General features: G+C 40.9%; 1 protein-coding gene across 1 annotated transcript; it reads left to right on the top strand.

Moving 5' to 3' along the window:
* Positions 1-884: 884 nt before the first annotated feature.
* Positions 885-14,618, top strand: trmt61a (tRNA methyltransferase 61A). Its single transcript, XM_029460040.1, has 4 exons — positions 885-1,058; positions 2,688-3,034; positions 9,086-9,352; positions 13,915-14,618. The coding sequence occupies exons 2-4, from the start codon at positions 2,704-2,706 to the stop codon at positions 14,214-14,216; spliced, it is 900 nt and encodes a 299-aa protein (XP_029315900.1). The 5' UTR covers positions 885-1,058; positions 2,688-2,703; the 3' UTR covers positions 14,217-14,618.
* The last annotated feature ends 441 nt before the right edge of the window (positions 14,619-15,059 follow it).

Raw genomic sequence — 15,059 nt, 5'->3', positions numbered from 1 at the left:
TACTCGTTTTACTATGTTTATTTGACAATTATAGTTACTGGTTACATTTCACACAATTTTACATACAAAACATAAACATGTTTGTTAATTAGCACCATCTTTACCAACAGTCAAATGCTACTCACACATGAAAGCATCAGTAATAATAATACAAAATAATATATAACAAATAATGTAACACTAAGGACACATTTTTTGCATAACTTTTACTTTTGATACTTATTTAGAATATTTCTATTGAGCCAAATAAGCCTATGCGTACAATATATTGTTGCGTCAATGCTCATTTCCATTTATATTAAATAATTCTAAAAGTATGTTCATGTACATTCACATATATAAAACAGATCATATAAAATATATTTGATTGTATTTTAAGATTAGAACAATATAACAAGAGCTAATTAAAAAGAGAATGTTTTTTCTTTATGAAGTAAAGTCAATTATAAAAAAAATAAACAAAGTTTAAATCAATGTGTATATACTTAATAGAAAAGACATAAAATAAATCTAAGAATAAGAACATAATTTAGGCAGTCTATGATAATTTATTTCTTACTTTAATACTTAAATAAATGTTTTTACCAATACTTCTGTACTTTTACTGAAATAAAATTGTAAATAAAGGACTTTTACTTGCAATGGAGTGTTTTTTAAAGTGTGATATTGCTTATTTTACTCAAGAAATTATCTGAATACTTCGGTTGTGATGATGAGAATAGTGGATCTTTTTCGGTTTTGCAACTCAAACATGGTGTAATATTAGTTTACAGAATGCACTATTGGGAAAATAAGCATATCAACAAAAAAAAATGCGGCTGCATACACTTTGAATACACTTTGTCAGTGAATAGTTTTCTAATTCGTGAAGAAATTAAACATCCGGTCGTGGCTCCTCAACTTCCTCTGAAAACAACACCACATGTGTGAAGGGAATGAATGGGTAGCTGTCGGCGCTGTCCACATGCAAATTCAACGGCATTAAGAGCACTATTTATCGTTTACTCATCAACGTTTGTGTTCTTTTAAAACTCCAAAGTACGCCACTTCTGGAGAAGGTAGGTTCGAGAGTCCGTCAACGGTTCTGAGCGTAGTTAACGGCTACGGTAGCTACGGTTAGCATGCTAGCTAGTTAGCAAGTTAAACCAGCGTTTTACTTTCAAAGAGAAAATTCAGTTAGCACTCGTTAGCAGTTAAGTTTTGCGTAAAGACCTTTTGCACTGTGACTCTTCTGTATGTTTAAAGTTAAAAACTGTTAATGATAACCACAAAAATAGAAGTTGAAGCTGTTTTCTAAGCTACTCAAAAATGGGACCCAATAAATTAACGTTAACTTTACCTAACAGTCGTGGATAACCACTAACGTTGGCGTCAGTTGGAACAACTTTATCGTCTTTAAATTAGCTAACTGTTAGCTCAGACAACGTTACAGAAAACCTACTAACCTAAAAGTGATTCTCCATCGACTAGTGTTTAGCCTTAATTTAATATGAGGCATCCCTAACAAACTAACTAACCAATATTAGTAACCTAAATTAACCAAGCTGATCACGGAGGGCAACTATATGTTACGGGAAACACTATTTGAAGGAGAAACATATTTCGACATCCTCTCAAGAAACATTAGAAATACAACATTATTCACTCCTCTTACTCACATCTTCTCCATGTTGTCCGACATGTTTGTCGCCCTTTTTATTTCTTTCGTGAAGCTGCACAAGTGAATCCGTCCCTCTCTCTCTCTGAAGTGTAGCTTTTAAATGAAAACCGTTATTTTTCAGTTTGAATTGTGCTGTTTTTAAAAAATAACGGTTTGTGCGCGTGGTAGTTGCATAAAGAGAATATAGACAGTGAGCTGTTACCATGGCAACGAGGACTGTGAAGCAATACATGACTGACAGTTTGGGTGAAATTTAACAGAAATAAACGAGTATAATATACATATATATACATATTAATGTAGTCATATAGCTGTCTACTCCTCCGACATTAGTGTTTTTTCATGTATAGTTTGACCTCTTGGTTAACATTTACACTATCATGCTATTACCAAGTAGGTTTTCACATACAAGGAATTTGCCTTCGTATTTTTGTGGTTAACAATAAACATGGTAAGAGAAAATGAAAGTAAATAGACCTGCTGCTTACGCAAGAACATACACATTAAATTGGAAAAATATTCAAATATGCACAACATATCTGTTTTTAAAATAAAAGAGCTTTGAAGAAGTGTATATATTAAATATTGACATGGGAATGTGCCAACGTTCACAGCATGGAGTTTAAGAAACGTGCAGAAATAAGTCCAAAAGACGTGCGTTAATGTCATATGGGATGGATGGTAGAAATGGGAAAGATTCCCATGTGAACAACTTGCGAGCATCCACGTTATATTATATTGTAGGGTTACAGAGTTGGTTAGGTGAGGATCAAAATACTGTGCATTCACAACATAGCCCCAAATGGTGAGGCGTCCATATTTGTTTGGTTGTTTAGGCACCTTAGTGCAATTCAAGTCGGATATATTGAAGCTTGAAGAAAAATGTCCCAGTCATACTCATGACCTGGAAGTTTAATTTTTGATTAAGCTGCCAATTATGTATGTGGACCTGGCCCCCAGCAGTATACTGCTAGTTTTCTGTGTATACTTTGGAGTAAAGCGTTCATCTCCTACTTCCCTGTTACAGATTGACGGTGCTCAACATGAGTTTTGTGGAGTACTCAGACTTCATTCAGGATGGAGACGTCGCCACCGTCTACATGGGCCATGAATCCATGATTGCAGTCAAGGTGCAGCAGGGCGCCCAAACGCAGACGCGCTACGGTGTCCTTCGCCACTCCACAGACCTGATCGGTCAGCGCTATGGGTCGAAGGTCACCTGCAGCAAAGGCCGATGGGTGTACGTGCTTCACCCCACACCTGAGCTGTGGACGGTCACCCTGCCGCACCGCACGCAGATCCTCTACACTACCGACATCGCCACCATCACCATGATGCTGGAGCTGAAGCCCGGGTCCTTCGTCTGCGAATCAGGTGAGGGTTACTTAAGATTCAAGACAAATATATTGGTAAACAAATGTGTTTACTCAAAAACAACAATTGTATTTGACAAATTCGATTCTGGCACAGAATTGTCTGTATAAAGAATGGATTTAGCCAATCTGCAACACTCAAATAATAGTCAAAGATGGTCAACAGCAACTGCCAGGAATGTTTGGTTTAAGAGAACAAGATAGTTCCTTACCCGTCTCTGAATAATGACGTCATTTGTTTTGCTAGAATGACGGGTTCTGACACAATAGATGGAAAATAGCAGTTTTAAAGATAATACCACTAACACACTAACGGTTTAATTTTAAATATTTTTGGCCTCCGTATTCTCTTTTGAATAAGCGTTCTGTTCTGTGATAACTTGGTTGAAGCTGCACTTTGCATGTTGGTGGTTGTAAATGTCAACAAGAGGGAACTGGCTGGACAACAGCAAGTTAATATGCATCAGCCCTGCTAGTCTGTAAATCTTTAAACCAAAGGAAATGAGCAGCACAAGAGGGTAGTAAAATATGATTTTGAATTGGAGTGTTTGTGATAAACTTAAGCTAAATAAACTATTTAAAAAGCCTCTTGGACCAGCTGGAAAACACATCGTCACAAAGCTGAAAACAGGCTGTTTTTCTGAGGAAACGTTGACTTTTTAGAGCTACGTGGTTCTCACTGGACACGCTTCAAATGTATGATAATCTTATAGAATATGATGCATTTCTGTAAATTTAACTACCCAACAGTATATAAAGGAGTTAAAATTAGCACAACCTTAAACATCTACAGCAGTAAAATGCAACATTATACAAAATATGCACGTACTAATGTATTTTCACAGTATGGTATTAGTACATTTACTAAAGTAAAGCATCTGAATACTATATCCACCCCTGGTCTCGAGAAGGGGGATGGGGTATTTTGCTTTCTTGCAACCTTTTGTTTAATTGTATGAAAGCCTCAAATCTTAACCACTGCATCTTTAAGAAGCTTCTGGTTTTAATCTTCCTGTTCACACCTTTTTGAGTCTGATGTTTTGTTCCACAGAGCCTCAGCTGTTGATATTGCACATCGTGTGATGGCTCACAGATGTGCCTAACACAATTATATAATACAGTATTTGTTGACACAGTCACTTTCAACTCCATCCTGCAATTCCATTTGTTTTAATGCAGTGTGCTGGTGTGTTTTTCAGGCTAGCTGTAGCTGCAGTTAGTTTCTTCTAGTCCAAAGGCAGTGAGCGGGGGATGGGAGAGGATGTTAATATGTATGTGGTGGTGCAGTGCTCCATCATGTTTTAGTACTGCCAGTCCCTGCGCATGTCACTTTATTGATTGTACTTCGTGGAAATAGTGTGCATGTGTGTGTATGAGGTTGGCGGGTTCTCCAGGGTGCGAAATGAGCTCAAAAGGAAATCTGTTAAGTCAGCACGAGGGCTGCACTATCTGCATTGGTATCACATTACTCTGGCCTGGTCATGGTTTGGATATCGGATGAAATACCCGGTTTATTAAATTACTTCCTGAATGTAGTATTTTATTAGCTGCCCACTTGAGTATCATTACGCGTCGACAAATGTGCTAATCGGCATTTTGTACGACACGGTGGTGACTCGCCTGATTTTTAGGCAGTGCGTGCTGTCCAGTGGAGGGGAGACTGTCAGTGAGCTGTATAAACATGCAGCGATTAGAGGTGATAATTTTGTTGGCTGTTCTCACTCAGGCCTACAAGCCGAGCCTGCTGAAGGAGCATCCGGTCATGTAGAGGAGTCACCTTGGGAATGTTTGAAGCTAACTGTTTACTCTATTTTTTTCTTTTTATCCACCTGTATCAGTGCTTCAGTATACTCAGTAAATACTCACTGTAACTCAAGGGCTTTTGAGTCATATTATTAACGCTGTACAGGGAGAAATTCTTTCCCACCAACAGAAATGGACGCAGGGTTCTGGCTGGTTTTTAAAACGGCTGCAGTGTTGTAGTAGGAAGCTTGTGATGGATCACGTAATGTATAATCTTTAGGTACAGACCCACTGTTTAATCTGTGCAAACAGTTTATATACAGTAGCTATTATACATTAGTTTGATACCACTTTTGTTTCTTTCTTCTCTGAGAAGTAACTACTCTAAGTATCACAATTTATCAAAGTAAATGTTTTTCTTGCAAACAAATAAAACCTTATTTCCAGGCCTTTTTTAATTAGAGCTGAAATGTCGATTTGTGATCCGTGAAGTTTGTCTGTGACGATCAATAAGGTATTTATCAAGCCATAAAATACCATAACATTTGCAGTTTACAGCCTCTGTTCTTTATTTCATGGGGTTATAATATAAGTACCATTAAACAGTTTGGCTGTTGGTCGGACAAAATATTCAGGTTGACCGCAAACACTTTAGTCTCCAGTAATTTATGAATGGCACTTGTCATTTTATTTAATAGATGCAAACGGTAATAAAATATTATGCAATAATAAAACCTCTAGCTGCAGCCATACTTTCATTAACTGATCATTTTGCCAGTATTGGATCAGATGTCTCATCCACTGCTGATATAAAGGAGGGAAAAGTCTCGTTACTGTTAAAGAAGCGTTTCAACATTGACATTAATTAACTTCTTTGATTAAACACTAGATTTGTGAGAATCTTGGGGTGTAGAAAATGGCATCATGAATACAGAAATGTGTGTGTATAAACGTCTGTATTATCAGCCTTAGAATATACTGTCTGCCTGGGTAACAAATGACTTTGGCCTTTTGTTTATGCATATTTAACATTTGCACATTAGATTAAAACCATAACTCTTGGTGTTTTATCACATTTAAAGTCAGAGGATTCATGGTTTGAATATCAGATGAAGTAGCCGGTTTATTAATTGACTCCCTGAATGCAGCATCTTATTAGCTGCACACTTTAGCATCTGTCTAATCAGCCTTAAAATACAGACACATTGTCAAACATTATTTATGCAGCAAACAGTAACTCAAGATTACCAGAACAACCACCTACAGTTGACCTTCACTACAACATTTAAGGGTTGAGTGCTTTACTGAAGTCTACAGACACAGAGGAGGTTCAATGATGGGAGGAACTTTACTCTTACTTTCACTTTATAAATTTGCCTGCAGGGAAGTTGAGTTCTTTGACCTCCTCGTTTTTGCTTCTCGTCTATGAAACCACCATGATGGTATCTGATAGCGCTGCAGAACAGAAAGCAGAGATGACCTATAATTCAGCATGCCTGCAGCCCCTCCCCCACCAACACCACCATCATCTTCTTCCTCTCGTACAGTATCTTCCCACTGACTTGACGTCTTGTTTTGTGAGCAGATTAGAAACACTGATGTGAGTCACGGGTTGTTTCAAAGCGAAGCTCTGTTCTTCATCATTTGAGTAATAGACTGCTCTTCTGTACACCTACAACAAACTGCTGTGGAAACAGAGATGGTGACGGGAGATTTCAGTGCGTTTCTATCCTTAAAGAGTTGGGGGTTAATGTGGCCACCTGCTCTTTTAGCTGACGCACGTCTAAGGGCTGCGGTCAAACCAAGTAGCATTTCCTCTTTATGAAGCCCTGAAGTACACATGGTGGGTTACTTCTTCTTTATTTTAAGAACCAAATGCAGATCGCTCCACACAGTATCAGACATGACTGACACTAATAGGAATAAGTTTGCGTTTTTGTACTTTCAATTCCCTCATCTGAAAGTCGACGGGGGTTTTGAATGGGTTTTTGGTTAGATGCGTTTGGAGTAATTTAAATGTTCTGTTCGACATAAAATACTTTAAATATGGCAGTTGCTAACAAGTGGATGAAGGAAAGAGGTTGTCTGGAACATTAAAGGTCATCACCCCGAACACAGGAAACTCCTCTACTCAGTGGTGTTGACGTGAGGTCACGCCACCGTGGTGTGGTTTGTTTACAGCCTATAACCCTATTATAACGCTGTTTACGCTAAACAAAACATGCAAGTACATTTCTGTTTGCCACAGAGCTTAATTAAAAAAAAACAAATTAAAACTCCCGTTGGCTTTTTGTCGAGGGAACCAGCGTGGTGCTACCTTCCGGGTTGTGAGTGCACACAGATCATTGTTTAGAGGACAGTTTGACTTTAGCACACTCTCATGTTCTCAATGTAATAATTAGGCTCCAGTTACACACTTAAAACAACAGATTCCTTTTATCAAATTTGTCCTTTGCCAGAAAATACACTCTGCGTACTCTGCTGGTGGAAAGAAAATGTCAATTTTAAAACAAAGATTCAAAATCTGTGCTCTACGATCACATTTCATTTGGTATTTACACATTTCTGACACTATTTTACAAAAAACTGCAGATGTTGAGTGTATTTCTGGTAGACTTGGCGACGTACTTGGATGGAAAATGAACCCGTCAGCACCCTGGCATGAAGCCTGAGGTCCAGAGTCGGGCTCTGTGCTGATTTATTGTCTGTTTAATGCGGATCGAGTTCAGATGGTGTTTGAGCTCTAGGCTCGCTCATCAACTCTGCTGGAGACGCGCAGCCATTTCCTCTCAACAGCAGATGAGGATCGATGTGTTCAGCCTGTAAAGCAGTATCACAAGGTGAGGCTGCACTTTGTGGCCATTTAAATGTATCATGTGCCACATGTAGATGAAAAGCCATCGCTGCAGGAGTTCATTAGTGCTGAAGCAAAACAGCAAATCGACAGCTATGTTGATGATCGATTAATCACTTAATGTATCAAGCAACCGCTCTCTGGTTCCAGCTTCTGTTAGGAAGATTTGCAGCTTTTCTTTTGTTGTAAATTAAATATCTTTAGATTTTTGAGTCCGACAAGACAAGGGAAACTGTGGAAGGCGTTTTATAGACCGATATGCCACGCGCTCACTTATTTAAGCATTCGGCCCTGACGGTACTAATGGTTCAGATACTGTACCTGCGCTAAATTAGAGATTCTACAATTCAGAAATGTAATCCAGACCTTAAAATGGTGTCAACTAAACAGACTTTTGTATTGAATTGCGTAACACATCTTATGTTTTGATAGATTCACTGAATGTATATCTGTGTATAATGTGAATCTGCAGGCGAAGTCCTTCCTGCATAACGATAACACTGTTTATCAGTAATGAGGTAATTCAAACAGTCATCTTATCTGACAGTTATTAACTGGTTTTGTAACCGACAGCTGTTGTTCTTTAGCTGCATATTTACATCGGTGTGCCCTAATTCCTTCGGGTTACTACCTACATCCACACTTTACCCATTTACTCCTTGTAAATCCGGCTCAGCAGTGGGAGGTTTTATCAAGTCAAAGGGCTGCTGTGGGTTAAACATTGCCCTCTTTGTCGCCACGTGAACAAAGGCGGCGGTGGTGATGTAATGTCAGGAGAAGGGGGGGGGGGGGGCGGCGGCGGAAGATCTGCTGGATTCAAGCTGTGCCCTCGATGTTTCACCCCCATTTTCCTCCGCCTTAACGGCAAGTCACATAACTGGTGTTGTTTTACTTATTGTAAAATCACATCCCTCTTCAACAAACTGCAAATTAGCAGCAGGGTTTAACCCGAGCAGAGCAAAGAGGGTGCACTCAGAAAGTGTGTGTGTGTGTGTGTGTGTCAGCTGAGAGCTTGTTGTGTAGACTCTCAACAGAGGGAAGCTCTTAATGTCATTTCTGAGACATAACAACACGTACGTTTGAGGTTTTTCTGAGATTACACGGCTTTATGTCAACATTTAAATAGAGTTGCACCTTTTTTTTTTAATCTTTATCTGGTTTGAAGACCTGATAGTGATGAGCTGTATCTGAGTGTCCACAGTGTTCATGCAACATGATGTCCAAAGAATCCTGCGTAGCTGGTGCCTTATCAGTCCTGGTTCTTCATACTTACACCAAACCAGTGAATAGTATTCAGAGAACTAGGCCATATATAAGTTTGTTTCCGTTTTTGCGTTCTCGTTTCTCTAAATTTAACTTGATATTATCAGGTAGCTCATTATCTTTATTTTCAATTGTTTAAATCAAAGTGAATCCAAGTCCCTGCTGTTCTCATCCTCCCTGTTTGTGTTGTAGGCACGGGTAGCGGCTCCCTCGCCCACGCCATCCTGCGCACCATCGCCCCCACAGGTCACCTGCACACGGTGGAGTTCCACCAGCAGCGGGCGGAGAAGGTGGCGGAGGAGTTCAAGGAGCACCGCGTGGATCACCTGGTCACCGTCAGGAACCAGGACGTGTGCAAGGACGGCTTCGGAGTGACCGGGGTGGCGGACGCCGTCTTCCTGGACATCCCCAGCCCCTGGGAGGCAGTGAGACACGCCAAGGCTGCTATGAAGAAACAAGGTACGAGCCGCATCTTTTACATTCGTGCTCAAACAAAGGAGTCTTATAAGATCACACTGATGGCCTCCGTTTGTCTTTTACCAGGAGAAGAAAGCTGCATTTGAAAATGTTTGTTAAACTCCCAGATTACAAACAAGGTGGTAATCACATTTAACGTCGTGTGGTTCTCCACGGAGCAATGGCGTCCAGCTAATCGGAGAAGAAGTTCCTTTTTTTTTGCTTCCGTGTCTGTTATTCGACATAGTACCTGGTCAAGAACAACCCTTTAGGATCTCAACAAACATGAAAGCAGCCTCCTGTACGCAGAAACTAGCTTTGCTCAGCTGTGATTTTTAGCTCATTCTTCAACACGGTCTTCATATCTTGAAGGTTCCCTCGGCCTCTTCCATAAACTCTAATCTTTACTTCTTTCCATAGATTTTCTATTGGATTCTAGTCCGGTGATTGGCTGGGCCATTCTAGCAGCTTTATTTTCTTTCTCTGAAACCATCTGAGAGTTTCCTTGGCCGTGTGTTTGGGATCATTGTCTTGCTGAAATGTCCACCCTCGTTTCATCATCGTCAGATTTTTATTTCAAGAATGTCTCGGTGCATCCTTCCTTCAATGATATGAAGTTTGCCAGTGCCGTATGCTGAAACAGCCCCACACCAGGACGTTCCCACCTCCAGACTTCACTGGTGGTTGGTGTGTTTGGGGTGATGTGCAGTGCCATTTGACCTCCAAACATGGTGTGTATTAAGGCATCCAAAGAGTTATATTCTGGTCTCATCTGACGAGACTGTATTCTCCCAGTATTTCTCAGCCTTGTCTAAATGTTGTGCAGCAAACTTTAAACGAGCGTCAACATGCTTTTTCTTCAGCAATGGAGTCTTGCGTGGTGAGCGTGCAGACGCCATGGTGGTTGAGTGCATTACTTATTGCTTTCTTTGAAACAGTTGTACCTGCTGAAGCTCTCCACAAGGCTCTTGGACTCATTATTTTCACTCCTCTGTCAGAAGTCTTGCGAGGAGCACCTGGTCGTGGCTGGTTTATGGTGAAATGATCTTTCCACTTCTGGATTACGGCCCCAACAGTGCTCACCGGAACAGAAGTTTAGAAATCCTTCTGTAACCATTGCCATCAGTATGTTGTGCAACAATAAGGTTGCGAAGGTCTTGAGAGAGCTCTTTGCTTTTACCCATCATGAGAGGTTTCTAGTGTGACACCTTAGTAATGAGAGACCTTTTTATAGGCCATCAGTTGGGACTGAACCAGCTGATATTAATCTGATATTAATCTGCACTGACGGGTATTTTGGCTTCTTGCGCCTCCTTTTCTTCATGTGTTCAATACTTTTCTCCCGTGTTATTCCATTTTATTACACATAACTTAATTTCTTGATTTATTCGTTTTGGTTTCTTTGACGGGTTGTTATCGACATCTGGTGAAAGATTCATGTCAAAAGCACCTTTAGAAATATATTTACTGAGAAGAATGGTGACGTGTTCAATACTTATTTTACCCGCTGCATGTATGTATGTGTGTGTGTATATATTATATCTATGGCGTTACCTCAGAGGAACATTCACCATCACCTGATGTCGACTTTTCCTGTGACTCGTCCTGACACAGCAGGAACATGACTGAGCACTTTTGTTTTTAAATACCAGTCAGTGAATTTATTTCCCCCGGGGCTGCGTCGCCTGTCTGCTCTCACACAGCGACCATCGATCTGAGCGACGCGGCGCTCATTAACTTTGTCCTTGTGTTTGTTCTCAGTCACAGAATAATCTCATGTTGGGGTTTCTGTGACGACCAGACACCGCAGCATGCCTGGGCAGGTTGGCCGTTCACTGAGGTGGTCAGAAGTTAAGTCAAGGTTGATATAATATAGGTTGAACAAATAGCTGCCCCCCCCCCCCCCCCCCTCACTACACGTGTTTGCAGGTGTTTTAGGGGCCATTTGCACCAAGTATGTTTTTAAAGGTATTTATATACGTTTTATCTTCTATTTTATCGGCAATATCTGACTTATTCTTGCACCTTTATGTCTCTTGCACTTAAGTTCACTGTACGGTGCAGTGATGGAGGAGCCTGGGACTTCATATCTTCAACGCTGTAGCTGTTGTGCATATGACAACAAAGCCTTAGAATCTAAAGATCAGAGGAGGATGGAGAGTGCAAAGATATTGACAAAGAAATGTGTACTTGTGTACAGTATAAAGATGTGCGTTAATGTAATGCAATTTTTTTTTATAATATAAAAAAGTAATATCGTATCCAAGGCTTTTTATTAAGATGCATTTATCCAATGAACTGGATCAGTGATTTTATGAGTGCATGCTCATGTTCCTGAGGCTCATAAATGCAGCATAATTTAAGAAAGTAAGCCCCAATATGAAGAGGAATGCTGCTCTCCCTCCTCCTCTCTGAATCCCTTTTATGGTGCCACTGCTACATATTCCTTTCATGAGCTGTTGACCCTCACATGCACACACACACACTCACAGATACAGATAAATAGAGTGCAGCCATTGTCGAAGCAGTCCCATGACCATACAGGGATATGCTGCAGGGAGAGGGAGAGCTGGTTAATGTGGAAAGCAAAGCCTTGATTTCCTTTCCCACTGCTCAGACTGGATGTGTTCTCTGGAGAACCAGGGGCAAGCTGGGCACCACTGCCCCCACCCCCAAACAAAATGCTTCAACGTAAAGGCCAACAGTAAACCAAAGTCACCTGGAAAAGCACTGAGGTGTTGTGCAGCACCTGACAGGAAGCTTCCCAGTGTTTGAGCGGGCGACAGGAGGCAAGACGTATCGCCCACAGCCCAAATTCATCACCTTGTTGTTCATTTTCCTGCACAGACTGCCTCCGGATCTGTTCTTAAGCTGGTTTGCTGCAGCGGACCGAGTGTAAGAGTTGTAATTCTTCTAATGTTTTGGCTTGCAGCCTGGAGACTGACTAACCCTCTCTCCCTGCTCGCTTAAGACTCTGTTATGCAACCGTAACGCGAACACGTCTCAATGAACTCAAACACTCAACAACCCCATAAGGAATCATAGGTTTTACACATGTATAGATGCTAGTGATGGACGTGCTGTGGACATACGGGTTTATTAATAACTGCCTGAGACGCCCTTGTATAATCATCAACCCGGCCCCTCCCTGTGTGTTGGTCCTGGTTGTTAGGAGACCATTGAGTTGTGTTTATGGCTGTCTGCAGGGCGAGCGCTGCTCCTGTTGGCTGAAGGAACGTCTGCTATCTGAAACATCCCGCGGATTAGTGTTGATCGGGGAAAAAGGCCTCTGCAGTTCTTTATTTCAGCAACTCTGCCGTGTGTTTTTATTACGTGTGCATGACTTCAGAATATGTAGTTTGTCTCACATTATTATTGCATTATTCCCCTTTTTTAAAGTGTGAGCTAAGATCAAATGAGCAGATTGCAGCACAGCTGTGACCCTAATGGAGGTCTTGAACAAGTGAACTGTTCTTCTTTATGTACTACATAGAAGTGCACTTAAAAATACGATAAATACTTTTAATATCATGCATGTATTGGAGCGAGAAAACGCATGAAGTTGCACCAATTTCATGCCTCAAAACATATATAATACAAAACATAATAATAATAATAATAATAATAATAATAATAATAATAATAATAATAATAATAACTGCAACATCCTCCAAGAAAAGCCAACATTGTTTCTCAGCACTTTAGATTTAAAGTAGAAAACATATTAGGATCTAATTTAGTTTAGTTAACCTCGCCCCTCTCCAGCTGTACGGGTCGGAGTCACATTCTTCGCTCTTCAGGTCAGCCGGTGAAAGTTTTCTTGGCTCGTTGCTCCGACCTCCCGCCACAAATCACCGCGGGGTTTCATTAAGAGCCGAGAGGTGATCTGTGTTTGTTAGAGCGCCAGTTCATCCCATGATGATCCACAAACTGCAGCCTGGAGCCCGACGGGTCACGGGCCGGCGTCCTTAAGGAAAACAATCTGCTTTGAGAAGTGCTTTTGGGTGTAAGAAAAACATTAATAGTAAGAGTATCATGTTTCCCTGGAGTAGACGTAATGTCTCCTGAGTCCATGTTCAGTTTAATAATCTGCTTTTGATTATTTATCTTTGTCCATTGCTGTTTCTCTAAGCATAATTCTTACAATCATAACCATGAAAACAACTTCTGCATCTTGATCAAGAATGCAAAGATGGTAAATCGTGTCATCTGTTTGAGTATTTTCTTATTCATAAAGTGTGTGTGTGTGTGTGTGTCTGTGTGTTTAAGAGAATCACTTGTTGGTGACCCCTGGTGCTATATTTCTCCCTTTTTATGGTTCACATCATGCGTGTTTGTTTGTGGAGAACCAGAAGTCGGTGCTTCTGGTTTCTGTTCGTTCTGACGGCAGAAGACTTCGAGGTAAACGTTGCATTAATCTTCAGTAGCGCTGGAGAAATCGTCCAGATGTTTCTGCCATTTTTCCAAACTCAAAGAAGGCGAAGAAGACATATTTGTTACTGACTTTTCTTTATTATTTCCGGGGAACACGCTTTAACAACACCTGTCCTCTCTCTTCTCTGCAGGAGGTCGGGTGTGTTCCTTCTCTCCGTGCATCGAGCAGGTTCAGAAGACGTGCGAGGCGTTGTCGGATCAGGGTTTTGAGGAGCTCAGCACCATTGAGGTCCTGCTGAGAGTCCACGACGTGCGAACAGTCTACCTGTCGCTGCCAGACTTCGGCCCCGACTCCCCCGCTCAGGCTCAGCCCGACGCTGCGGTGAAGACTCCTCCGAGCCACGCCCCCATCGCCTTGAAGACCACCACCCTGCCCAGAGACATACCCGGTCACACAGGGTACCTCACCTTCGCTACCAAACCAAGAACCTAAAGTGATTTCTCTTTATTTTCACCTCCAGTAAACAGGACGTGGGTTATAATCCGGGCGCTTTGCCTCGCTCCAGTGCATTTTCCATGCACATTAATAAGACTGATAATCCAGCCGGGGCGCCAGGCTCCTCCAGGTCCCGGCTGGCGCTGCAGCACCAAGAGGATTTACAGTTTTGTGTTACATAATTTTATCCTCCTGTCACTTGGCACCGGTTTGTTGCTTGCATCAAGCAAGAGTGAAAATCAAGTCGATTTCATTTGAGAAGAATGAACTTTGTCTGTTTTTATATAAAAAATAATCATCACTTTTAATTAATTCTTTAATTTGTTGGGGGAAGAATCCTTTTTATTTTATTTTTTGCACTTTTGTATTCAAGTAAATACAATAAATGTGTGAAAAGATTCTTGTTGTTCTTTATTATGTTGCACCACAAGTGAAGTCAAAGGTTTCTTCAGTGCCTTTGAGCAAGACGTCGATCCCCAACAGATCGATCCACTGTAATCGTTCGCTTTTTAGTCAAGTTTTGTTAGTAACCTTGAATTTTCTCTGTATTTACGAAAACAAACTAAAGTCTCACAAGCCTTTTACTGGAGCTTTCGACTTTCTTCATCAGCCATGGTTGTCCGATCCCAACTCAAAGGCTACTTACTGGCTACAAAGATGAAATCATAACCGCTACCGAGTTTAAAAGTCAACAGATCGCCATTAAAACTCACCAAACTTCATGCACCGATGAAGATTGTGATATGGTTGAAAGTTCTGGAAAAAATCTAGGAATCTAGTCCTAAGGTTCAAGAAGGAACGTTGACATTTGATATTGTGTTGCCTTTGGACAGAGCCAGG

This window comes from Cottoperca gobio, chromosome 22 (genome assembly GCF_900634415.1).
Source record: "Cottoperca gobio chromosome 22, fCotGob3.1, whole genome shotgun sequence".
In the NCBI taxonomy this organism is placed as follows: domain Eukaryota; kingdom Metazoa; phylum Chordata; class Actinopteri; order Perciformes; family Bovichtidae; genus Cottoperca; species Cottoperca gobio.
This window is presented reverse-complemented; position numbering and strand designations above follow the sequence as displayed.

What these genes read in the sequence shown, in the direction of transcription:
- trmt61a (XM_029460040.1), top strand. Translation starts at nt 2,704, where the DNA reads ATGAGTTTTGTGGAGTACTCAGACTTCATTCAGGATGGAGACGTCGCC. An exon ending in GTCCTTCGTCTGCGAATCAG is followed by an intron (nt 3,035 to 9,085) that starts GTGAGGGTTACT and finishes TTTGTGTTGTAG; the next exon opens with GCACGGGTAGCGGCTCCCTC. An exon ending in GGCTGCTATGAAGAAACAAG is followed by an intron (nt 9,353 to 13,914) that starts GTACGAGCCGCA and finishes TCTTCTCTGCAG; the next exon opens with GAGGTCGGGTGTGTTCCTTC.